Source organism: Cervus canadensis, chromosome X (assembly GCF_019320065.1).
Source record: "Cervus canadensis isolate Bull #8, Minnesota chromosome X, ASM1932006v1, whole genome shotgun sequence".
In the NCBI taxonomy this organism is placed as follows: domain Eukaryota; kingdom Metazoa; phylum Chordata; class Mammalia; order Artiodactyla; family Cervidae; genus Cervus; species Cervus canadensis.
The window spans coordinates 49,236,242-49,263,848 of record NC_057419.1 but is presented as its reverse complement, the minus strand read 5'-3'; the positions used below and the strand labels follow the sequence as shown (position 1 = coordinate 49,263,848).

The 27,607-nt window shown below is 39.2% G+C and overlaps 1 protein-coding gene across 3 annotated transcripts in view; it reads left to right on the top strand.

Moving 5' to 3' along the window:
* Positions 1-27,607, top strand: part of SLC9A7 (solute carrier family 9 member A7) — a 155,926-nt gene that overhangs the window by 64,100 nt on the left and 64,219 nt on the right. For all 3 annotated transcript variants that reach the window (XM_043457958.1, XM_043457957.1, XM_043457955.1), the window contains exons 2-4: positions 13,854-14,053; positions 18,615-18,692; positions 24,944-25,020. In XM_043457958.1, coding sequence (XP_043313893.1) covers positions 13,854-14,053; positions 18,615-18,692; positions 24,944-25,020 — 355 coding nt within the window. The remainder of the gene's footprint in view (positions 1-13,853; positions 14,054-18,614; positions 18,693-24,943; positions 25,021-27,607) is intronic.

The following is a 27,607-nucleotide window of genomic DNA, read 5'->3' as shown; positions in this document are numbered from 1 at the left end:
GAACTAAAGGCTCTTAAAACTCAAATTTCCTTGTTAACACAAGGCTGCTGACTAACATCTCCATAGTGTATTGTCATTTATTCAGTGATTGTAGTGGTCAGATTGCAGGGATGGGAGGTGAGTGCTCCTTGCACATTGCCTTCAGGAAAATTAACCTTCAGGGTGAGGGTCAGGCACTTAAGTGGCAGCTGTTCACTATCAGAGACTGTTTTGGAAATGCATGATGGGATGGGTTGCCATGTATGGTTGTGTTTGTTGTGCCCTGAACAATTCCAGAAAGCCTCTTTCATGTTGAAGTCTGTGAGCAACCCTGATTGTGAAGGATACATCCCAGTCCTGAGGTATCAGGATGGGCTGCTCTGCCTGGAAGAAGTGATATCTACATTGTGACTTGAAGGGTGAGTAGGAGTTAATTCAGTGAAGAAGTTAGGGAGCAGAGAGTGGGAACAGAGTTCCAGGCAGAGGCTCAGAGGAAGGATTGATTAATTTATTTCAAAAGATAGCTGATGTTTAGCTGAAAGTCTTGTTCCAGACCTTTAAAGAGTGGTGAATGGGTCAGGAAAATGGTGATAAATTGCTGTGGTAACATTGGTAGTCCTTTGGCAGTTGACATGAATTTGATTAGTGTGTTTTAATTAAATTGGGGAATGCACAAAACAACAAGTAAAATGTGTTGAGTTATGACTCAGCCACGGGTTTACTGTCCTTGATTTTGAGAAATGTCAGAGTATGAGACAGAATCAAATAAATATTCATATACCTGACCTAAAGTCCTTAGACCTAATCTAGGAATCTACTGGCCTCCCATTATTCTCTCAAGCATCTGTGAATTTTATTTTGAAAACAGTTTAAAGAAAATATGTTTAAGACTTTAAGTGGTCATCCGTATTGCTTGGGATTTGAAGGGTTAAATTAGTGAACTCTCTCTGCTATCAAAATTGGAACCAATTGTGAGATAAAGGAGCCAGATGGGTAGAGCTTGGAGAGTGTGGTTTAGGTGCGACAAAATGGCTTCCTGTGACTGTAGCCCTGGATTAGGCAGAAGTAATCTCTCCAGGCCCTAGAGATGTTGAGCCAGCAGAGGCCCCACCTAGAATGAGGCAAATGTAATCTATTTATACTTGGGTACCATATTGGAATCCTCTAGTTAAAAGTTCAGTCATTGAGTCCAAGTCTGCCTCTTTGGTTCCTAGTTTTCAATGAAAGACTCTCCCACTCTTCCATTATATACTAGAGTGGGCATCTTCAGTTTGTAAATATTGTCAGAAGGTATGTGGTATCTGGTCACCCACAGAAATGCTGTGCAGCACAGAAGTGATGGGAAGATGTTCCTGGTGTCCTAAGGATGTCATGGGACAATATAGTGATTTTTCCATGTCTTGTTTTCCCAAGTATATATCTAAAACCTAAAGTCATTTTCTTCTTCTTGTTCTTAACTGTAGCATTACATATTTGGGGAAACTATTTAGAATTGATGGTATATTTTGAACTACATAAACCTGTCCCATGTTGGTTTTAATCAAATCTTTGGAATTTCAGCTGTTGAAAAAGAGGGGCATTGAATTGGAGGTTGAACTCTTAGCTGATGGGCCTGATTGTCACTATTTTAGTGTCACATATACTAAGGAAAGCAAGACAGAACATTTGTCTTGAAGGGCTACAAACTCACTTTATTTCTTTAGTTAAAATCCACCTCTATCAGAGTAGCGTTACTCCCAGGCTGACTGATTGACTGTTTGCAGATTTTCTGTTGTATTGTCAAGAGTTTTCAGATTCAGAGCAACTAGAACTCACATACCTTGTTTGGGGGGTGGGGTGGGTGGATTGTTGCGAATATGATATAGAAACTCTAGGAAATGATTTGGCCAACTCTTACAAAGTTAAACATATGCTTTCCCAATAACTGAGCAATCCTACTCTGTGTATTTGCCCTAGAGAAGTGAAAACATGCTCATGTAAAACTGTTCACGAATGTTCATAGCAGCCTTATTTGTGATAGCCAAAAGCTATAAACAAACCAGATGTCCCTCAGCAGGTTAGTGGATAAACTGTAATGTATTCACACAATGGAATACTACTCAACAGTAAAAAGGAATGAAGTTAGGCATTTGGCTGAGCAAGAGAAGCTAGTCTCAAAAGGTTACATACTTTGACTCTATTTAACCTTGAAGAACATCACTACAAAAAACATCACTATGAACAAAGCATCACTATGAACAAAGTTAGTGGAGGTGACAGAATACCAGTTGAGTTATTTCAAATCCTAAAGATGATGCTGTGAAAGTGCTGCACTCAACATGCCAGCAAATTTGGAAAACTCAGCAGTGGCCACAGGACTGGAAAAAATCAGCTTTCATTCCAATCCCAAAGAAAGGCAATGCCAAATAATGTTCAACCTGCCGCACAATTGCACTTATCTGACACGCTAGCAAAGTAATGCTCAAAATACTCCAAGCCAGGCTTCAACAGCACGTGAACCATGAACTTCCAGATGTTCAAGATGGATTTAGAAAAGGCAGAGGAACCAGAGATCAAATTGCCATCATCGGTTGGATCATTGAAAAAGCACAAGAGTTCCAGAAAAACATCTATTTCTGCTTTATTGATTACAACAAAGCCTTTGACTTTGTGGATTGCAACAAACTCTGGAAAATTCTTCAAGAGGTGGGAATACCAGACCACCTGACCTGCCTCCTGAGAAATCTGTGTGCAGGTCAAGAAGCAACAGTTAGAACTGGACATGGAACAACAGACTGGTTCCAAATCAGGAAAAGAGTACGTCAAGGCTGTGTATTGTCACCCTGCTTATTTAGCTTATATGCAGAGTACATCATGAGAAACACTGGGCTGGATGAAGCACAAGCTGGAATGAAGATTGCCGGGAGAATCAGCAGATGAATGGATAAGGAAGCTATGGTACATATACACAATGGAATATTACTCAGCCATTAAAAAGAATTCATTTGAATCGGTTCTAATGAGATGGATGAAACTGGAGCCCATTATACAGAGTGAAGTAAGCCAGAAAGATAAAGACCAACACAGTATACTAACACATATATAATGGAATTTAAAAAGATGGTAATGATAACCCTATATGCAAAACAGAAAAAGAGACACAGATGTACAGAACAGACTTTGGGACTCTGTGGGAGAAGGTGAGGGTGGGATGTTCTGAGAGAATAGCATTGAAACAAGTATACTATCAAAGGTGAAAAAGATCACCAGCCCAGGTTGGATGCATGAGACAAGTGCTCAGAGCTGGTGCACTGGGAAGACCTAGAGGGATGGGATGGAGAGGAAGGTGGGAGGTGGGATTGGGACGGGGAACACATGTAAATCCATGGCTGATTCATGTCAATGTATGGCAAAAACCACTACAATATTGTAAAGTAATTAGCCTCCAACTAATAAAAATAAATGAAAAAGTAAAGATAATGTTGAAGTCAAAAAAAAAAAAAAAAAAGATTGCCAGGAGAAATATCAATAACCTCGAACTAAAGAGCCTCTTGATGAAAGTGAAAGAGGAGAGTGAAAAAGTTGGCTTAAAACTCAACATTCAGAACACTACGATCATGGCATCTGGTCCCATCACTTCACAGCAAATAGATGGGGAAATAATGGAAACAGTGAGAGAATTTATTTTGGGGGGCTCCAAAATCACTGCAGATGGTGCGTGCAGCCATGAAATTAAAAGATACTTGCTTTTAGGAAGAAAAGCTGTGACCAGCCTAGACAGCATATTAAAAAGCAGAGACATTACTTTGCCTACAAAAGTCTATCTAGTCAAAGCAATGGTTTTTCCAGTGGTCATGTATGGATGTGAGAGTTGGACTATAAAGAAAGCTGAGCACCGAAGAATTGATGCTTTTGAACTGTGGTGTTGGAGAAGACTCTTGAGAGTCCCTTGGACTGCAAGGAGATCCAACCAGTCAATTCTCAAGGAAATCAGTCCTGAATATTCATTGGAAGGACTGATGCTGAAGCTGAAACTCCAGTACTTTGGCCACCTGATGCGAAGAACTGACTCATTGGAAAAGACCCTGATGCTGTGAAAGATTGAAGACAGGAGAAGGGGACATCAGAGGATGAGATGGTTAGATGGCATCACCGACTCGATGGACATGAATTTGAGTAAGCTCTGGGAGTTGGTGATGAACAGGGAAGCCTGGGGTGCTATAGTCCATGGGGTCGCAAAGAGTTGGACATGACTGAGTGACTGAACTGAACTGAATCTTGAAGAAACAAAACTCTAGTAATGGGAAACAAATCAGTGACTCTTGCTGTTATAGGTAGGGTGAAGGTGTAGTATGTCAAGGGACATACTACAAGGGAGTTTTTCTGGGAGTGATAGAACTGTTTGGTATCCTGATTGTGGCAGTGCTTACGTGAACCTATGCTGTATTGTATACAGAAGTATAAATATAGAGTTGTACCCATGAAATTTATATAATGTTATAAACCAATGTTACCTCATTAAAAAATAAAATTTAAAAATTCATAGAAGTGTACACCCAAAGGGAAAAAATCCATTTTATTGTTAAGACAATTTAAAAAGTAAGAAACATTTTAAGATAGCATCAAGAAAGTTTAAAAAAAGAAAGAAAAGAAAAAACAAGTCAAAGACTGGAAGAAAATATTTTCAAATCATATATTCAATAAGGAACTTGTATCAGAATATACCAAGATCTGTTATAATTCAATAAGACAGTCTAATTTAAACATGGCAAAAGATTTGAATTAATAGACATTTCACCAAAGAGGATATACAAATGACCCATAAGTATATAAAAATATGCTTGACCTCATTAGACATTCAGTTCAGTTCAGTCGCTCAGTCATGACCCCGTGAATCGCAGCACACCAGGCCTCCCTGTCCATCACCAACTCCCGGTAAAGCGTGTAAACAAACTATAACTCTGATACCTTGCTGGTGGGGATATGAATTGTATAAAATGGTATACAGTTTCCAAATGAAAACTCTTCAACAGTTTCTTAAAGTAATAAGTATAGATTTACCGTATGACATAGTGGTTCCACTCCTAGGTGTCTACAGTAGAGAAATGGAAACATATGTCTATCCAGACTTGTATGCAAAAGTTCATAGCAGCATTACTCATAATAGCAGAAAAATGGAACCAATACAAATGCTCATCAACTGGTGAATAGATAAACAAGATATGTTATATCCATAGTGGAATACTATTCAACAATAAAAAGGTAATGAAGTACTAATATCTTCCTTCCACATGGGTGAGCCCTGAAAAGATTATGCTGAGACAAGGAAGCCAGATACAAAAGACTACATATTGTGTGATTTCTTTTCTATTAAATGTCCAGAAAAGTCAAATCTATAGAGACAGAAGATAGGTCAGTAGTTGCATGGGGGTGGGAGTGGGAAACAGAGAGTGACTGCAAAAAGAAATGTTCCAAATTAGATTGTGATAATTGTATAACTCTGTGAATCTAGTAAAATCATTGAATTGTACACTTAAAATGGGGTATGTTATGTTATTTAAATTGTACATCAATAAAATTCTTTAAAAAGTTATTCACTACATACTCAAAACTAGTAACAAAAATATTTTAAATGAATTCTCCTTGAAATGAATATATCAGTGAATAACACAGCTGTGTAAGTAGTAGAACAAGTGAAAAGGGATATTGAAAATGCCGTAACATAATCTCAAAACTAGAGTCACTTGAATGACTCCCACATCTGAAAAATCACTGTCACTGCTGGGGTCCATTGCATTCTCTTAATTTGCTCAATTAGAAATAGTTATCACTCTCTTCAGACACTGTGTAATGGAATGTGGAATGGGACATTTTGTTTTCTTAGAATTTCAGATGAAGCTTTAGAACTCAGAACAACTTCTGCAGTGCTGTAAAAATCTCCATAGTGGTGGCCTAACCCTACTGATGATCATTTGCTCCTAGTAGCTCATATAAGGGGAGGTGGAGTCTCATTAGAGAACAGGGCATCCATGCACCTGTTCTCAATTCCTTAACAAAGACTTATTGATGGAGACACTTAAATATTGCAGCAGGTGGATAGTTGTCTAGAATTACAGCTGAGTGTTGATTTGTTCAACTGTCTTCCTGACAAACTCAGTCACAGAATGGAGGCTAGTTTCTTTTATGGCCTTATAGAATTTTTGAACCATACTTTGTTTGTAATTAAGTTCCTTCCTCATACCACCAATGGGAACATTCATAAACTGTATATAGGGTTCTTTTTTTGGTTAGGTGTTTTTTTTTTAAACATTAGAAAATCTGGCAGTTGTACACCGTCAGCACAATTAGTAAATACAGGAGTTTTTTTCATATTCAAAAGTTTGAAATAGTCTTGAATTTTTTTCTACTGAAAAAGTTTTGAATTTTTGCACCTTTGGAGTTCATCAGGCTGCTTTAAACCACATCAAATGTCAAAGGAATTTCATCTATATTTGCTTTCTATAAAAGTTCAGAACTAAATTTTTTCCTAGCATTAGTCATATACCTGTGAAATCAGTGAGTCTCTTTTCATCAGCTGACATGTGCTGTTTTTCTGGCCCACACACACAGATTATTGCTATTTGTAATCTTGAACATTATGATATTGATACAGTAAAGTCATTAATGCTTCCATTGCTTTCCATCATTTTTAGGGGTGATATTGAACTTTCTAAGCTTTGAAAAATATTTAGTGTCAAATCCTAATTCCTTGTAGTTATGATCTCTTTATAGTTCCCTGTCAGGGGATGTCTTCCATGTCTAGAAGATGGAAATATGCCATTCATGTTTTTTCTAAGTCTTTATTATATTCTTTCTAAGCTATCACGCTACACTCCTAATACTCCTAATATCTTGTTCTTTCTTGAAGTGGAAGATGCCACATGTGAACTTAATGTAACAGTGACTGTCCTTTAGTGCCATGGAGTACAGTGGTAATAAATATGAATGTAGATGTTTTAAGGAGTTACTCAAACTCTATCTTGAATTAGCAGACTGTTGTTGTCATGTTTTAACACAAGGGGGCAGCAGCGTCATCTTTATTGTCACCATCACATGTTTAACATGGGCACCTTGGGCCCAGGTAGGGAGGGTAAGATTTTATAAGTATGTAAAAACAGTATTCATCATCTAATAACGCTTCTAGGTATGATGGTGATGATTACTGAGAGAGACTTCAAGGACATTTCCTGTAGTAGAGGAATTTGTCTGCAAATATAAACCTCCTATAAAGAAAAATCTCCTGTATCCCTTCTATTCTCAATACTCTTACTAGCACTTATGTGACCACATGTGTGGGAGTTTTCTCACACCAAGCAATTCTCCAGCTCTCCAGTGGATACCGACTGAGTATCCCACAGTTTAACTCAATTCTGACACTATCTACCTGGACGTAGCATCAGATCCCACAGGCCTCACAAGACCTCTGCTCCTCTCACTTAAGAGGTTAGTCATAAATCCAACTTCTGACCAACTTACTGTAAGTCAGAGGCTCCCATGTTCCTCTCCTTGGCTTTGATCATTTGCTAGAATAGATCAAAGAACTCAGGAAACCTGTGTACTTACTATATTACTGATTTATTAGAAAAGGATATAATTCGGAAACAGCCATATTGGGAGAGATGGATGAGCCATGTTATGTAGGAATGGGCACGGAGTTTCCGTGAGCTACCCTTCTCTGCCCTCATGTGTTCACCAGTCCAGAAGCTCTCCGAACCTGTGTACTCTGGGGATTTTTATAGAGGTTTCATGACATTGGTATAGTTAACTAAACCATTGATCATTAATGTTCAATTTAACCTCTAGCACCTCTTCCCTGCCTGGAACTCAGGGGTTGGGTGGCTTTAAAAGTTCCAACTCTCTAATCACCTGGTTGATTCCCTTGGCAAGCAGCCCCCATTCAGAGGCTAATCTGGGAGCCCCCAGCTATCAGTCATCTCATTAGCATACAAAGAGACACTTAGAGCCTTAGGGATTCCAGGGGTTTTACGAGCCTTGTACCAGGAAACTGGGACGAAGACCAAATATATATTTATTATAAATCACAATATTACACCTCCTCTTTTGTTAGAGTAGTCATTGTGAAGACCCTGTCCTATTATGGTTTAGCCTTTTAGTCAGCTTTGCTAATAACAAGTAAACACAGTGAGTTATGTGAAGCAGCTATTGATTTGGGAGGACAGCCTCTTATAAATGACTTATTTTGGTTTCCTGATGACTTTGTTGACTGAAGAAAAACGTTTTATTCAGGAACCTTGCTGACAACTATACAGCCCAGGAATTACATAAAAAAATTACTACTAATCACAAAAACCAGACCTCTCAAGTTAATGAATTTAATACTTATCTATGTATGGGAAGATGTAAGAGTCTGGGCTCATTGAAATTATTCCTTTGATATGCATCTTAACTATTGAGACACATAGCCTATTTTTCTCCATCTAACTTCTCCCCAGGGTGCACCTTGAGGGGTGGTGATGGTGGTTTCTTTGGTCTGAAATATTCTTTGTTTACTAGAATTGTAGGCAACATTTTTGTTGTTGTTGTTCACAGCACTGCCTGTTGGATGTAAATTAGACCAAGTTTTAGGAGGCATTTCGTGACCAATTTGTCCCGTGGTGCTAGGAAGGCTAATTCCTAGATCAGAAAAGAATTATGTTGATAGGCTGCTCAGTGTGCTAAGTTTTGGATTGAGCACTGTTGATAACCTAAAATTTTCTGGATCTTCTGTTTTGCTAGTCTATTATGGTCCAGGAAGTATTTGCCTTGTTGTTTATTCCCACATCTAGAGTTGTACTATTACAATTAATTCTATATAGAGTTAAATTTATGATTGACCACCTCAAGACGTGTTCAGTTCAGTTGCTCAGTCATGTCCGACTCTTTGCGACCCCATGAATCACAGCACGCCAGGCCTCCCTGTCCATCACAAACTCTCGGAGTTTACTCAAACTCATGCCCGTCGAGTCGGTGATGCCATCCAGCCATCTCATCCTCTGTCGTCCCCTTCTCCTCCTGCCCCCAATCCCTCCCAGCATCAGAGTCTTTTCCAATGAGTCAACTCTTTGCATGAGGTGGCCAAAGTATTGGAGTTTCAGCTTCAGCATCAGTCCTTCCAATGAACACCCAGGACTGATATGCAGGATGGACTGATTGGATCTCCGTGCAGTCCAAGGGACTCTCAAGAGTCTTCTCCAACACCACAGTTCAAAAGCATCAATTTTTCTGCGCTCAGCTTTCTTCACAGTCCAACTTTCACAGTCCAACTCTCACATCCATCCATAACCACTGGAAAAACCATAGCCTTGACCAGACGGACCTTTGTTGGCAAAGTAATGTCTCTGCTTTTTAATATGCTGTCTAGGTTGGTCATAACTTTCCTTCCAAGCATCTTTTAATTTCATGGCTGCACTGACCATCTGCAGTGATTTTGGAGCCCCCAAAAATAAAGTCTGACACTGTTTCCACTGTCTCCCCATCTTTTTCCCATGATGTGATGGGACCAGATACCATGATCTTAGTTTTCTGAATGTTGAGCTTTAAGCCAACTTTTTTACTGTCCTTTTTCACTTTCATCAAGAGGCTTTTTAGTTCCTCTTCACTTTCTGCCATAAGGGTGGTGTCATCTGCATATCTGATTATTGATATTTCTCCCGGCAATCTTGATTCCAGCTTGTGCTTCTTCCAGCCCAGCGTTTCTCATGATGTACTCTGCATATAAGTTAAATAAACAGGGTGACAATATACAGCCTTGACACACTCCTTTTCCTATTTGGAACCAGTCTGTTGTTCCATGTCCAGTTCTAACTGTTGCTTCCTGACCTGCATATAGGTTTCTCAAGAGGCAGGTCAGGTGGTCTGGTATTCCCATCTCCTTCAGAATTTTCCACAGTTTATTGTGATCCACACAGTCGAAGGCTTTGGCATAGTCAATAAAGCAGAAATAGATGTTTTTCTGGAACTCTCTTGCTTTTTCAGTGATCCAGCAGATATTGGCGATTTGATCTCTGGTTCCTCTGACTTTCGGACATCTGGAAGTTCTCTGTTCACGTATTGCTGAAACCTGGCTTAGAGAATTTTGAGCATTACTTTACTAGAGTGTGAGATGAGTGCAATTGTGTGGTAGTTTGAGCATTCTTTGGCATTGCCTTTCTTAGGGATTGGAATGAAAACTGACCTTTTCCAGTCCTGTGGCCCCTGCTGGGTTTTCCAAATTTGCTGGCATATTGAGTGCAACACTTTCACAGCATCATCTTTCAGGATTTGAAATAGCTCAACTGGAATTCCATCACCTCCACTAGCTTTGTTCATAGTGATGCTTTCTAAGGCCCACTTGACTTCACATTCCAGGATGTCTGGCTCTAGGTGAGTGATCACAGCATTGTGATTATCTGGGTCATGAAGATCTTTTTTGTAGAGTTCTTCTGTGTATTCTTGCCACCTCTTCTTAATATCTTCTGCTTCTGATATGTCCATACCATTTCTGTCCTTTATTGAGCCCATTTTTGCATGAAACGTTCCCTTGGTATCTCTAATTTTCTTGAAGAGATCTCTAGTCTTTCCCATTCTGTTGTTTTCCTCTATTTCTTTGCATTGATCACTGAGGAACGCTTTCTTATCTCTCCTGGCTATTCTTTGGAACTCTGCATTCAAATGGGAATATCTTTCCTTTTCTCCTTTGCTTTTTGCTTCTCTTCTTTTCACAGCTATTTTTAAGGCCTCCTCAGACAACCATTTTGCCTTTCTTTTCCATGGGGATGGTCTTGATCCCTGTCTCCTGTACAATGTCTTGAACCTCCATCCATAGTTCATCAGGCTCTCTGTCTATCAGATCTAGTCCCATAAATCTATTTTTCACTTCCACTGTATATTCATAAGGAATTTGATTTAGGTCATACCTGAATGGTCTAGTGTAGCCATCTAGACCTGAGTGGTCTAGTCAAGATGTGTAGCCATCATTAATTTTGTCAGAGGCCTGGTTACACATTGGGTAAAAATTGACTTACAGTTGGGTTAAAAGCATGTATGTGCCTCTGTGTGTGTATGTGTGTGTGTGTATGTGTATTGGAAGGACTGATGCTTAAGCTGAAGCTCCAATACTTTGGTCACCTGATGCGAAGCACTGACTCATTGGAAAAGACCCTGATGCTGGGAAAGATTGAAGGCAGGAGGAGAAGGGGATGACAGAGGATGAGATGGTTGGATGGCATCACTGACTCGAAGGACTTGAGTATGAGAAAACTCCGGGAGTTGGTGATGGACAGGGAAGCCTGGTGTGCTGCAGTCTGTGGGGTTGCAAAGAGTCAGACATGACCGAGTGACTGAACTGAACTGTTTGGGGCCCTTTAATGTTGGGGATCAGTATGGGGGGGTCCTTCTGGCCCATCCAACCTTAGATAGTTGTTGTGGTCTGTGTATGGCTTAGAAAAAAATTTCCAGACACAAAGTATTTCAGAAGAGAGTGAGTTTATTGAGAACAAAGAACAAAGATAGTGAAGGGTGCTGCAAACATAGCAGCTGACTTCCTGGCAGATCAGGGAGAGCTGACCCATTTCACAGGCTAGTGGTCAATTTTATAGCCTCAAGATGAAGAAAATTCCTGCTGGAAGGGTGGCATTAGGTGATTGGTCAGAAAGCTATATGGTGAATATTTTACCTAATATGAAGTCAGGGAACAGGCTAATTTAAATTTAGGTCAGGAGGGCTCATGGCAACAGTTGCTACGGGGCTTGGTCAATTCCAGAGATTTTTGTCCTGTGACCTCAATATAGAGCGCCACAGTAGTTTTGTATCAAAACATTTTGTTTTAATCCCATTAATATCTATTTTCTTTACCTTATTTCTTGATAATTATCTAAAGACTTTTATCCTTTTGAGATGAGTCCCTTTAAAATTTTCACCTTCTTATAAAGAAATCTATATAGTTTTTCTTAGGTTCTTATTTTCCTGTTAATCAATCACCCTAATTAACAATCTAATGTTTTTTATCCATGATCTAATTTGTTTTTCATAGGTACCAATAAAATGGCTGTTTATAATGAGAACTAAAAAATTGCCAATTTAGAAATTTCACCAGTTTAAAGAATCCATCCTCTGGCCATTGATGAGATATACCTTAATAGTGACTCACACCAAAAACATGCAAGAGCGTCCTGCACAAGAGAGTACAGAGGATGCAACCTTCACAAAATCTAGAAGGTTTACTCCCCAAAATAGTTTAAGAAAATAAAGGACCTTGGTTGTACGGGTGGACACAATGAAAGTGAAGATGACAGAGGCCCGTTATGGACAGCTCTTATGACAAATTTTCCTGAGAGCTGGCACAGCCAAGCTGGACAAAAAGATTGCCCAGGATTCCAGTCTGTTTGGCTGCCAAATGTACACCATGTGTGTACCTTCTGGATGGTAGACCAAAGTCTCAAGCTGAGATTTTTAAGAACCTCATTTTAAATTTGCAGTAAAAATTTACAACTTAATTTTTTTGCAAAGTTCAAGTATGTTAGAACAAGTCTTTAATATTAATAATAACAACAGCAATAATAAAACAATAGACACAAATCACAGAGTGTGACTTAAAGAACTATATCTTTCTGGATTTTATATATTATTTGTTCTTCCACGATGTCCTGTGAGTTCTTATATGTCTTGGTGATAAGAAACATTGTAGAACATTATACATGAAGTGAAGTGAAATGAAGTTGCTCAGCTGTGTCCGACTCTTTGCGATCCCATGAAGTGTAGTCCACTGGGCTCCTCTGTCCATGGGATTTTCTGGGCAAGAATACTGGAGTGGGTTGCCATTTCCTTCTCCAGGGGATCTTCCTGACCCAGGGATCAAACCCGGGTCTTACACACCACAGGCAGACTCTTTACCATCTGAAGCACTCTTTACCACCAGGGAAGCACATTATACATGGGACATGGTAAACATTGTTCTTTTTCTCATATAACTTTCTCCTTTAATGGCAAAGTGAGGTGGGAGGAGCATTGTACCATTCTCTCTCTTAATATTTCTAACAAAGAACTGAATTTAAAGAGAAATCTGAAATTTTCCTCCTAAGAGAGAATTATAGAAAGTGTCTTGTGGTTATTTGTGTTTTTTTCCCACATTTAACTCACTTTTACTTGGGCATGTGTGACTCATGTCCAGGACCAGGGGAGCAACATTTCTTTATAACTCATGGGATTAAATGCTTACACACAGTTTTGCTGTTTTTTTCCTCCTAAAGGGAAAACCCTACTAAGAGCAGAATGTGATGGAAAGACTTGCAGCTAATTATGCTAGTTGTGTCAGTGCTGCAGCCCCAAGAATCCAGGTCTACAGTTCCTGAATCATGACTGAAAATTTACACTGTGGTGTTTGGCTCCCTAAGGGATATAATTATTTTCTCCATGATATCCAGTACTTGAAATGACCTAAGCAAAAGCCTTTCTCTTCTCTTCTTCCCTTCTTCTGGTGTGTGGCAAAATAAGTTGCTTTTGTAGCAACTAGAAATTCTCGAGGTCTTGTCCTTGCTGGTGGATGGCCTAAGGGATGCTGCTGGTAGAAATCAAAGAGCTCAGTGGTTCTCCTGGGCAGAAAACACTTTGCCTGTTGTCACCCACCTTCCTCCCACAAAATCCTGAGATGTGAGACACTGTCAGTGGTTCCAAATACTAAGAGCGCCATCATAACCCTGAAAGGTACTGGCCTACCTTGTCCTCCTGGTGGCTGAGGGACCCAAACCAGAGTAGATGGATGCCTAACCCTCCTGAAGGACTGTAGAGTTGTTCCTAAAATACACACCCTCTCCTTGGCCTCCAAAAAATAATCTCTCTGTCCTTCCACAGGCCTGATGTTTTCTTCCACTGTTTTTCAGGGCTCATCGTCGGGGTGATCCTGAGGTATGGCACCACTGCCACCAGTGGTCGTGACAAGTCACTCAGCTGCACTCAGGAAGACAGGGCCTTCAGCACCTTATTAGTGAATGTCAGTGGAAAGTTCTTTGAATACACCCTGAAAGGAGAAATCAGCCCCGGCAAGGTCAACAGTGTAGAGCAGAACGACATGCTGAGGAAGGTGAGCTGTTGTGGTCCTGACATGCTCTTTGTTTTTTAATGCAAAACTCTTACTGCTTTATTTAATTAAAAACAACTGATGTGGTATTTGATTTTCCAATTCTGTCTTGACCTTGTGAAGAGAAATATTTTCAAATTTCCTAGAACATCAGTAACATTCCTGGCTCTCAGTTTGGCTAGGAAGGTTTTGGACTGTGATGAAGAGAAGGAACCAGATTTGAACTTGAGCCTTTTAGCTTTGTCAGACTGACATGGGCCACCAGTGGTGCACTGTGCTTGTACATCCCCATTCAGCTCCTCTCTCCAACTCCCATCTCTTCTTGACTATGTTTCTTATCCTTGTTATGGTTTAGGGATGAGATTGTTTCTTTCTTAAAATAAGATTAGTTTCTCATTTTTCTTTTAGCTTGTATATTCAGTGTTCAGAAGTTATTCTTAGTTGTTCATGATTCTTTTTACCATATTCTACAATTTACATTTCCCAATTTATTGACTGCAATTAGTGATTGCGGTCATAGAGTGTAGCCTGCATTCCGAAAATTATTCTCTGGATCTGCCATAATCCTTAAAGAAAATTATTCTCAACCTGGAACATTAAACATGCCTATCATCTCTTTGTCCCTAACGGCAATTCTAGTGAGCTCTTTGCTTTCAACCCTTCATAAGAATGCATAGGATTTCCATAAAAACATTTGTGAAATTAAATGCAGCTGAGAAAGATACCCAGTGTAAATATCACACTAATGGCTGTTTTGAAATGGCCACCCAAGTCCTTCATACTAGAGAGGATGTGGTGGAAAGGGGAAGGACCCCAACCCATTTCCATCTTTGAGTTTCGTAATAGAAGATGAAGTTGACTTTTACTCTGTTATCTTTAGAAAAACGTTTATTCAGATCCCACCTTTTTAAACTTTTCCCGCATAAAGCAAAGGTGGGAGAACAGACACAGCTAAGATTATCGTTGTCAGTTGAAGGGAGAAGAGGCCTGTTGAGGCAGCTTGGTTGATGCAGAGTATTAGAATGGGTGTCAGGGAACTCTTGTGCTGATTCATACATTTCTGGGTTTGGAGACTTCAGCAAGTCACAAACTGTTTGGCCCCAGTGCCCTCATATTGGATAGATATTGTCCAAGGCCCCTTCTCATTCTGATATTCTCTGCTTTTCAGACTACTTTTATCTTTAGCAAGAAGATAGAATAAAACATAGTTTGAATTAAAACATACTGTGAATTAGGCTAATCAACAGTTTCAGTTTCTAAAGCGAAATGCTAATTTAATAATTAGAATTATTAAATATTTAATTATTAAAGATTTAATAATTAGAATGAAGATTTAAAATAATTAATTAAAATAAGAGCCAGTTAATCTACAAACATGAGCAAATTCTTTAAAAGGGTTAGGAGGCTTTATAGAATGTTTAATTCTTTTCTGGATGTCATAAGACTTTGTTAATAGTTTCACACTGATTTCCCTGATTGTGCTGTGCTGTGCTTGGTGGCTCAGTTGTGTCTGACTCTTTGCAGCTGCATGGACTGTAGCCTGCCAGGCTCCTCTATCCATGCAGATTCTCCAGGCAAGAATACTAGAGTGGGTTGCCATTCCCTCCTCCAGGGGATCTTCCCAACCCAGGGATTGAACTGCGGTCTCCTGCATTGCAGGTGGATTCCTTACTAGCTGATCTACTAGGGAAGCCCAGTTTCCCTGATTACCTACAGGTAATTTTAGTCTCCTCAGTACATGAACTGTGAACTTCCAGATGATCGAGCTGGATTTAGAAAAGGCAGAGGAACCAGAGATCAAATTGCCAATGTCGGTTGGATCATTGAAAAAGCAAGCGAGTTCCAGAAAAACATCTACTTCTGCTTTATTGATTATGCCAAAGCCTTTGACTATGTGGATCACAACAAACTCTGGAAAATTCTGAAAGAGATAGGAATACCAGACCACCTGACCTGCCTCCTGAGAAATCTGTGTGCAGGTCAAGAAGCAACAGTTAGAACTGGACATGGAACAACAGACTGATTCCAAATCAGGAAAGGAGTACGTCAAGGCTTTATATTGTCACCCTGCTTATTTAACTTATATGCAGAGTACATCATGTGAAATGCCAGGCTGGATGAAGCACAAGCTGGAATAAGATTGCCAGGAGAAATATCAGTAACCTCAGATATGCAGATGACACCACCTTTATGGCAGAAAGTGAAGAAGAACTAAAGAGCCTCTTGATGAAAGTGAAAGAGGAGAGTGAAAAAGCTGGCTTAAAACTCAACATTCAGAACACTAAGATTATGGCATCCAGTCCCATCACTTCATGGCAAATAGAAAGGGAAACAATGGAAACAGTGACAGACTTTATTTTTTTGGGCTTCAAAATCACTGCAGATGGTCAGTGCAGCCATGAAATTAAAAGACACTTACTCTTAGGAAGAAAAGCTATGACCAACCTAGACAGCATATTAAAAAGCAGAGACATCACTTTGCCAACAAAGGTCCGTCTGGTGAAGGCTATGGTTTTTCCAATAGTCATGTTTGGATATGAGAGTTGGACTATAAAGAAAGCTGAGCGCCAAAGAATTGATGCTTTTGAACTGTGTTGTTGGAGAAGACTCTTGAGAGTCCCTTGGACTGCAAGGAGATCCAACCAGTCAATCCTAAGGGAAATCAGTCCTGAATATTCGTTGGAAGGACTGATGTTGAAGCTGAAACTCCAATACTTCGTCCACCTGATGTGAAGAACCGACTCATTGGAAAAGACCCTGATGCTGGGAAAGATTGAAGGTGGGAGGAGAAGGGGATGACAGAGGATGAGATGGTTGGATGGCATCACTGACTCAATGGACATGAGTTTAAGTAAGCTCCTGAAGTTGGTGATGGACAGGGAGGCCTGGTGTGCTGGAGTCCCTGGGGTTGCAAAGAGTCAACGACGACTGAGCAACTGAACTGAAAGAGTTGATAAATTTCTGTTGATGTTCAGGAAGTCATTAACACCACTGGAGACTTTGGTCTAGGCCACATCACATATCACAAATGGCTGTCAGTCAAAAGAGACTTAAATTCATTACAATTATATCTATAAATCATTAGGTGGTAGGATGCAGAAAATTAGTAAAGAATCATGCCCGCACCTTTTATTGTAGTTGAACTTTTATAACAGTTTAATAAAAATCAAGATGTTTTCATTTGTTGTTTAAGAACATTGACCAGAAGCTTTCTGTTGGTTATCAAAATTGCACTGAATTGTTGTGTCTTAATACATATTTGACAACTCATCAAGAGTAGAGCACAGAAGTGCTGTATGGAGAAGAACAGACCAGTGTTCATGGGAGCTGTGGCTTCTCTCCTGTGTGATTTTTCACTTTTATGTCATTTTTTAAAATATTCAAATTTAAAATATTTAAATATTTAATTTAATTAATTAAAATGAAATTTAATATTTAAATATTTAAAATATTCAAACTTTCAGTTCAGTTCAGTCGCTCAGTCGTGTCTGACTCTTTGCGACCCCATGAATGGCAGCACAGGCCTCCCTGTCCATCACCAACTCCCAGAGTCTACCCAAACTCATGTCCATCGAGTCAGTGATGCCATCCAGCCATCTCATCCTCTGTCGTCCCCTTCTCCTCCTGCCCCCAATCCTTCCTAGCATCAGGGTCTTTTCCAATGAGTCAACTCTTCACATGAGGTGGCCAAAGTATTGGAGTTTCAGCTTCAGCATCAGTCCTTCCAACGAACACCCAGGACTGATCTCCTTTAGGATGGACTTGTTGGATCTTCTTGCAATCCAAGGGACTCTCAAGAGTCTTCTCCAACACCACAATTCAAAAGCATCAATTCTTCGGTGCTCAGCTTTCGTCACAGTCCAACTCTCACATCCATACATGACTACTGGAATAACCATAACCTTGACTAGACGGACCTTTGTTGGCAAATTAATGTCTCTGCTTTTTAATATGCTATCTAGGTTGGTCATAACTTTCCTTCCAAGGAGTAAGTGTCTTTTAAACATTTTTTTTCATTTATTTTTATTAGTTGGAGGCTAATTACTTTACAATATTGTAGTGGTTTTTGCCATACATTGACATGAATCAGCCATGGATTTACATGTGTTCCCCATCCTGATCCCCCCTCCCACCTCTTTAATTTCATGGCTGAAATCACCATCTGCAATGATTTTGGAGCCCCAAAAAATAAAGTCTGACACTGTTTCCCCATCTATTTCCCATGAAGTGACAGGACCAGATGCCATGATCTTAGTTTTCTGAATGTTGATCTTTAAGCCAACATTTTCACTCTCTTCTTTCACTTTCATCAAGAGGCTTTTTAGTTCCTCTTCACATTCTGCCATAAGGGTGGTGTCATCTGCATATCTGAGGTTATTGATATTTCTCCCAGCAATCTTGATTCCAGCTTGTGCTTCTTCCAGCCCAGCGTTTTTCATGATGTACTCTGCATATAAGTTAAGTAAGCAGGGTGACAAACTTTAGTCAGTGGCTTAAAATATTAAGGATATAATATGGCACCAGTTAGTATTAAATAAAAATTGCTTTTTTTTTTAACTTTTAGGTAACATTTGATCCAGAGGTCTTTTTCAACATTCTGTTGCCTCCAATTATTTTCCATGCTGGGTACAGTTTAAAGAAGGTAAGGGATTTTTTTACGGAATTTTTTAAAGCATGGGAATCTCTGTGTTAAGTTACCTGCACAATTTTCTAGTTTTTTTACTTCTCCCAGATTGCTTATTACTATGTTCTGTACCCACTCAGAGACAGCAGCTGATTCATCATCATCAGTGACTCATTTCTGTTTTAAAGTCCAGAACTCTCATCCATTGCTCTTGGAATGTAAAATGGTACAGCCTCTCTGGAAAACACTTTTGCAGTTTCTTATAAAACTAAAGTTGAAATAACCATTTGGCCCAGAGATCTTAATTCTGAGGATTTATCCAAGAGAAATGAAAACTTCTATTTACACAAAACACTGTACATCATTATTCATAGCTACTTTATTTGTAATAGCCCATAACTGGAAACAAACAATGTCCCATGATAGGTAAATGGTTAAACAAACACCCCTACCGTGGGATACCTGGATACTTCTCAGTAATAAAATGGAACAAACCACTGATACACAAAACAGCCTGGATGGATCTTAAATGCGTTATGCTGAGTGCAAAAATCCAGTCTCAAAAGGTCACATACTATATGGTTTCATTTTATATAGCTTTCTAGAAATGAAAAAATTATGGGGATGGAGGACAAATTAGTGGTTGCCAGTGGTTAGGGATGGTTGGGAAAAGAAGTGGGTGACTGTGAGTATAAATGGGTAGCATGAGGGAAAATCTTCATGAAAGTGGAACAGTTCTGCATCTTGATTGCAGTGGTGGTTATAAGACTCTACACATGTGATAAAATGACATAGAATTATGCACACACATTGTACCAATATCGGTTTCTTGATTTTGATATTGTAGTACAATTATTTGAGGTATAACCAGTGAAGGTACCACAGGACCTCTCTACACTATTTTTGCAACTTCTGTGAATCTATAATTACTCCAAAATAAAAAATTAAAAAAAAAATCATTACTGGGACTTCTACAGTGGTCCAGTGGTTAAGACTCTGCCTTCCAATGCAGGGGACATGGGTCGAAGCCCTGGTTGGGGAGCTAGGGTCCCACATGCTAGAGGGTGTGGCCAAAAATTAGAAAAAACAAAAGTAAAAACTTTTAAAAAATCTGTCATTTTTGAGGGAGGGTCATTGTGCTCAGCAGCAAGATTGGGTCTAAGCCTCTAAATGTTTAAAATACTAAATACCTTTATAAATAGTGTTAGTGGCTGCCTTTATCCCCCACTGTGGGACTATTCTTTGAAAATTTAGTTTCCTGAAAGGCCTACTTCAGATAACAGCCAAGGAACTTGTTTCAGCTGTCTTTTTGAAAGGGGACTAAAGGAAACCTTTTCAGTGAGCCTAGAAATGAGAGATGTTGACTGTCGATAAAGCTCAATAACATCCTTAGGAAGTAGAGAATGCCTTCCAAGTTAATAAATCTCTAGATAAGATCAATCAAGGTTAAAAATAAGAGAGGAAAGGAACAAATTACTTATATCAAGAATGAAAGAGGTGACATTGCTACAGACCCTTTACACATTAAGAGGACAATAAAAGTGTAATATGAACAACTTTGTACAAATAAATTTGACAACCCAGGTGAAATGGACAAATGGACAAATCTCTTGAAAGGTACAAATTACCAAAACTGACCCAAGAAGAGATGGAAAACTTGAACAGTCCTATATTAATGAAATAAATTGCATTCATAATTAAAAGTCTTTGTACAAGCTCAGATGGCTTCTTTGGTGATTTCTATTTAGCATTTAAAAAAGAAATAATACCAATCCTACACAAAATCTTTCAGAATATAGAAGAGGAGACAATCCCAACTGATTTTATGAGAAAGTGCCTCCCCATTAGGCCAGTTTTGTCAAAGCAACTCTGCAGTTGTCAAAAGGTTTTTAAACTATTTCCAACCCACACAAATACAGTTATTTATGGAGCATCGGATATAAGGAACTTTGCATATATCCTTTATTTCTGTTTTTACATACATTGTTTCTAATCATCATAGAAACTGTAAGAATGTAAGGGTGGTAGATTACTTCATACCCTTTCTCCCCCAGATTTCCAACTTATTTATAAACAGACACAAGGAGCTAATTGGCAACTGAATGATCAATTTATGACCCAAAGTTCCTGGTAGTACATGTTGAATGATAAAGGTTAGCCCTTGGTAATGTGGCTTCTTATTACTAACCTCATAAATTGAAGACACATGCCCTTTAGCCATCAGGTTGGTCACAGTCACAGGTGGGGAGGCTGAAATGGAAAAATCCTAGGAATTGCTGGGCCTGCCAAAGGCTGCCTCTGTTGCTCATAGCATAGAGACTATGGGAGCAATAGTGCTCCCCCACTTTTTATAAGAGGGTCAAGGCTGCAAGTCAGGGTCAAGCCCATCTCTCCCTTTAGAGATCACATGGGCCTTCCTTACTGCATCATCTTCAGGGAGAAGGGATAGAACTTATGTAGAACTTAAGTTCTACAGCCATCTCCACAATGGATGGCTGTATTTCTGCACAGCAGCCCAGCGCAAATGTACACTCACAGACATGTAGAGAATATCCTGCATTTAATTAATACTGATGAGGATGTCAAACTCAAGTGACATGTGAGGTTATGTAGATGGTTCAGGACTGAGTCAAGGTTATGACCTGTCTGTCTGACTGGAGGGACTAGTATTGTTCTTGTCCCTCTGAGTTATATTGTCTCTATATTTAAGTTTTCTGTACAAAAAATGTATCTTTGGGCTTCCTTGGTGGCTCAGTGGTAAAGAATCTACTTGCCAATGCAAGAGACACAGGTTTGATCCTTGATCCAGGAAGATCCCACATGCTGCAGAGCAACCAAACCTGTACATCACAACTATTGAACCCATGCTCTAGAGCCATGGAGCCACAAATACTGAGCCTTCATGCCTCAACTGCTGAAGCACCGACGCCCTAGAGCCCATGCTTTACAACAAGAGAAGCCACCACAATGAGAAGCCCATGTACTGCAACTAGAGAGTAGCCCCTGCTCACCACAACTAGAGAAATGCCCTCACAGCAACAAAGACCCTGCAGAGCCATAAATAAAAAATAAAACTTTTTTAAAGTATCCATTTTCTGAGTAATTTATGAGGTTGCTAAAGTAACCAGAATCTGTATGTCAGCTGTTGACATGTAACGAATAGATGATCTTATAGATATAAATGGTGTTATTCTTTATTTAAATGAAGAATTTGGGAACCACTCTTCATATCAAATGGGTGATGAAGAATTTGGTATTTTAAATAACTTATCTTAATATATAATCAAGGTTATAGTTGCTTGAAAATGAAACCAAATCATTGGTTGTTAAAGCCACTGTAATGGCTGAAAAAAACCACCTTAGTGTTTGCATAACCTTTTCTTTGTCAGCTTCATTTTTTCAGAAGAACAAAACAAATAATAGGCTTTGCCAGTTACCAATTTAAGTTGTTTTTGAAATGCTAGTTTTAAAGGTTATTATTAGCTATTAGTTTAGTCTCTTCCTTTTTGATCAGGCACGTAAATAGTTGGTTCTTAGGTAGTTGCCATCTCTGATTAAATGTTTTCAGTTAAAATGTGTAATAAGTGTTTTACCAGTCGACTGCTGATATGTAAACAGATTCGTACCCCTTGACCTATGTACATGTAGTTTTCATTCAGACGCGGGCCTTTCTTTTTCTAACTTGAAAAAAGTACTATGACCTTAGCTTTGATTTTGTGCTACCATTCAGTTTGCTTACAGGGTATTAATAGGGAAAGAATTTGCCTGTAGAGGCTTTCATGTTTTGTGAATTTCCTCCAGCAAACACACACACATCATGTTAAAATTTTTCAGGGGAATGGAAGATGAAAAGGTTTCCCAAGGAGTTGGAACATAAGACTTAAAATGGTACAACTAAGAATTGGGATTCCAAGGTAGATTTTCATTGAAAATCTTGGTCTGTTTTAGGTTTATATTCTTAATGGCATTACCAGGGCATGCCATCTCCTTTTGTTTCTTTTTGCCATTCTATAATGGAAAGGGAAAAGTAAGGGAGAGACTAAACCAGTCATGTTTCTGTGACCCACATGTGACCGTGAACTGTTAAGGCCAAATTAGAAGATGAAAGATATAGGATTCCATGAGACACCTCCTGTTCTTCCTCCCTAAAAGGATGTGGTACAATGCCCTGGGATCAGCAGACTGGTTTCCAGTTCTGGTGCTTCAGTGTGGTGGACATGTGACTTCAGGCAACTCAGATCCCACTTTTGAGCCTTAGATGTCTCTCATAAAATGGTCCAAGAAACACTTTCATGATGGGATTGTTGTGAGAATTGGATGAGCTAATGTATGTGAAAGTACTTTGTAAAGTATGAAGTATGTAGTTGAGTACTAAGTGTAATAATATACAAATAAGTGGCATGTTACACCTTTTCAAAGTAAATTAAAATTCCAATTCACATCAGCTGATATGATTGGGGATAGGTAATTTGTGTGTATGGTGTGTGGTGATATTAGAGTATATCATGAATGCATTTTTGGTAGTGGATTTACATTTCTAATTTTCTGCTTTGGCTAATAACATGAATACAGATGTACTTAACATATTCAAACCAACCATGGGAATGATTACCAGAAGAAAGCCAAGTGGCAAGGGAAAGCATATCTAGGATTAAAATTTTGCTCATGGGTACTCTGCATTGGTTTCATTGGTCTCATGTCTTATCCTTGATGTATTCCCTCTCTGGTTTAAGCACTTGATGAAACTTTTAAAAGCTCATAGTTTTTGAATTCTTTTTTTTTTTGGAAATCAAACTGTTTTTCAAAACAGTGGCGTATAAATGCATTAGCATTAAAAAGATAAAGACTGAGGACAATGACTGATATAGAAGGCAAACATAATATGTGTATAATATGTGCAGGCAGTGCCTTCATTTGGTGACTTAGTGTGGGAAGCTTTTGAAGGATTCTCTTCTGAGAAGATGGTATATGGGCACTAGGGATTCCTTGATGCCTTCTTTACAGCCTTAGAGAGGCTGGGGAAGACTGAAGACAAGGTCTTAGATCCTTTGTCTGAAATGCAGGCCAGTGAATGCCCACAACCCTTTGTCTAGTCAGACTTCATGATGGCTGCTTGATCCAGGCCAAGTTCTTCTTGTGCCTTCTATTTCCCTGGTGGCGCACAGCTCACATGCTGGGGCTCTCCTGCTTTTTAAAATTTTTAGATGAAATATTCCTGATTCCTGTTTGATGAGAGTATTTAGGAGATATTTCTTATCCCATTTTTGTTACATAGTTCTGATTGTCCAATGAGAACAGCTTTATGCCTTGAAAAATAAGGATCGTGGCTTAGGGTCCCACGAATGGGATTTTTCCCCATCATAATATCCACAGGCCTGATGATTTATGAGAAGTAAATCTGTGCGTGTGCGTGTGTGTACACCCTTATAAATTTGCCCATTTTAGATGAAACTACCTGTTTCTTGTTTCTCCATATCTGTCTCTATTGTCCCTCTTTCCCAGGCTCCAGAGATTAATTCACATGAATATCAGGAGAACCCTCGATGCTGAGTTAAGCTGAAAACTTCTTTGCACTTTCATAGCCTATTAGTTTCAAACTTGTATCTGTAATGTTCTTCTGAGTGCCACCAGAACTGGAAGTGACTAGTTTAATCACTAGGATTAAATAGTTTGGGTTAAATCTGTGAAAATGTTCAATCTACTCACACACACTGTGATTTAATACAATCATTGGGTTAAATCTGTGTAAATGTTCAGTCTACTCTCTCTCTCTCTCTCTCACACACACACACACACACACACACACAGTGATTTAATACAATCATTGGGTTAAATCTGTGTAAATGTTCAGTCTACTCTCTCTCTCTCTCTCACACACACACACACACACACACACACACACACTGTGATTTAATACAATCATTGGGTTAAATCTGTGTAAATGTTCAGTCTACTCTCTCTCTCTCTCACACACACACACACACACACACACACACACACACACACACTGTGATTTAATACAATCAGCCAGAGTAGTTTTTTTTCTGAAATTTACTAAAGCCTTGCTTGCTTGCTCAGTGATTGGTAGGACAAAGAACACCTTAAAATCATGATGTTCTAAGACTAATTGCATTTTTCAGGGGTAACTTCAGTTGTTACTTGATTTGATGAAAGTAGTAAGTAAAGTTTCACTTTTTAGAGACTTGTGGTGTTTCTAATGTTCACTGTCAAAATTTACAACGTGGTTTCTGCTCTTTTGTTTTATTCAGAGACACTTTTTCAGAAATCTTGGGTCTATTCTGGCTTATGCCTTCTTGGGGACTGCCGTTTCCTGCTTCATTATTGGGTAAGTGAATGCTTTGTCATATAACCAAATTACCACACTTCCAAAGAGATGAGATCCACATGGGTCCACAGAGTCGAATATTTTCCCCCAGCTTTATTGAGCTATAATTGACACATAACATTGTGTAAGTATAAGGTATATAGTGTGTTAATTTGACACATTTGAAAATTGCCAAAGATTACCACTGGAGTCTTAGCTTCCACCTTCATCTGGTCACATGGTTACCATTTCTTTTTTGTGGTGAGAACATGTTAGCAACATTTAATTAAGTATATGATGTAGTATCATTAACTGTGATCTTATGTTGTACATTAGATTCCCAAACTTATTAATCTTATCACTGGAAGTTTGTACCCTTTGAGCAACACCTCCCCATTTCCCCTGCCCCCAAGTCCCTGGCAACTACCAGAGTCCAATATTTTGATGTTTATGATAATTATAATTAAGATTTATTTATTTTTTCCATTTATTTTTATTAGTTGGAGGCTAATTACTTTACAATATTGTAATGGTTTTTGTCATACATTGACATGAATCAGCCATGGATTTACATGTATTCCCCATCCCGATCCCCCCTCCTACCTCCCTCTCTACCCGATCCCTCTGGATCTTGAATTAAGATTTAGAATTACATCAGCCAGTGTGGTAGCTTTTAGCCACATTGTGTGCATGTGCATGCTCAGGTGTGTCTGACTCTGTGTGACTCTGTGGACTGTAGCCCACCAGGCTCCTCTGTCCATGGGATTTCCCAAGCAATAATACTGGAGTAAGTTGCCATTTCCTCCTCCAGGGGATCTTCCCCACCCAGGGATCAAACCCATGTCTCTTGTGTCTCCTGCATTGCAGGCAGATTCTTTACTGCTTGAGCCGTCAAGGAAGCACTAGCCACATGTGACTGTTTAAATTGAAGTTAAGATGAATTAACATGAAATAAAATAAAACCTAGTCCCGGAATCTTGGTTTCTAATATCATTCTTCAATGTGAAGAGCCAAGGCCCTTTGCAGAAATGGCTGATTCTAGGCTGGGATAGCAAATATGCAGGATGACGATGGAGCATCTTGTAGTGCCAGAGAGTAAGGAAGTGCTCAGAAACAAGCAAACAAAGGGATACCAAAGCATGTCAAAGGGACAGAGAGCCAATCTGAAACCACCCCCTAATGACTAAAGAACAACAAAGTAAATTACATTGTTTTGCATTACCATTCAAAGTGTAAAACAAGAATCTTTACATCTATATTTATATAAAGGGCTTCCTGGTGGCTCAGATGGTAAAGAATCTGCCTGTAGTGCGGGAGACCCAGGTTCAGTCTCTGGGTTGGAATGATCCCCTGGAGAAGGGAATGGCTACTCACTCCACTGTTCTTACCGGGAGAGTTCCATGAACAGAGGAACCTGGTGGGCTACAGTCCATGGGGTTGCGAAGAATTGGACACGACTGAGCGACTGACACACACATACTGATATAAATAAATGATTGGATGAATAAATAAATGGGGGAGAAGTGACATATCTGTTAGAAGAATTCCAGATAATTCATGCAGATCCAGTCCTCTTCAAGGAGATGAAGCTTGGCCCTTCCCCTGTTTGACTGTGGGCATAGTGACTTCCTTACAAAGAGTACAGCATGCAAAGTAAGGAGTAGCTTTACAGTGGAGAAACCTGACAAATACCACCTCAGCCAGGTGATCAGGATTAACACCCAAATTGGTAAATCATGTCGATACTCCGTACCTTTGATATTTGTGATATGAATGGCATTTACCACTGTGTCTTCCTCCTAAAATCAAAGTACCTTAGTCTAATCATGAGCAAAAAAATCAGACAGGTCTCAGATTCTACAAAATACCTGACTAGTACTCCTCCCAACTTCCAAGGTCATCAAAAACAAGCAGAGTCTGAGAAACTGTCACACCAAGAGGAGACAAAAGAGATATGATGACTAAATGTAATGTGGTATCCTGGATGGAATCTTGGAACAGAAAAGGGCTATTAGGTAAAAACTAAGGAAACCTGAATGAACTGTGGATTTTAGTTAATTTAAAAAAATTATCTGGAAAGCTGGAGATAAAAGCAGGAGCCTTTTATGCCACCAAAAAAGGAGGGGCTTGGACTTTGTCCTGTAAGAGAGTGACAGGATACTGGCATTGGTGATGATGGGGAAAACGCTGCTAGAGAGAAGTCTATTGCTCAGGTCTAAGCTTATGATAGATAGAAGGAAATGTAGAGGAAGGTCTAGTTTTAAGAAATACTTTAAAGGTAGATGAAAGAAGCCTTGGATAAGCAACAAATAGCAAACCAAATCTATATCATAGTGTTCAGTTGCTTAGTCGTGTCCAACTGTTTGTGACTCCACAGACTGTAGCCCACCAGGCAACTCTGTCCATGGGATTATCTAGGCAAGAATAATGGAATGTGTTGCCATTTCCTCCTCCAGGGTATCATAGAGTTCCTGTGAATTGAAATATAACTGTTCAAGTGTCTGGAACAATGTCCAGCACACAGTAGGCAAAACTTGAAATTATAACTATTTATTCTCAAAAGGATTCAACTCTGCAAATAGTTCTTGAGCTCCTAGATAATCAATCT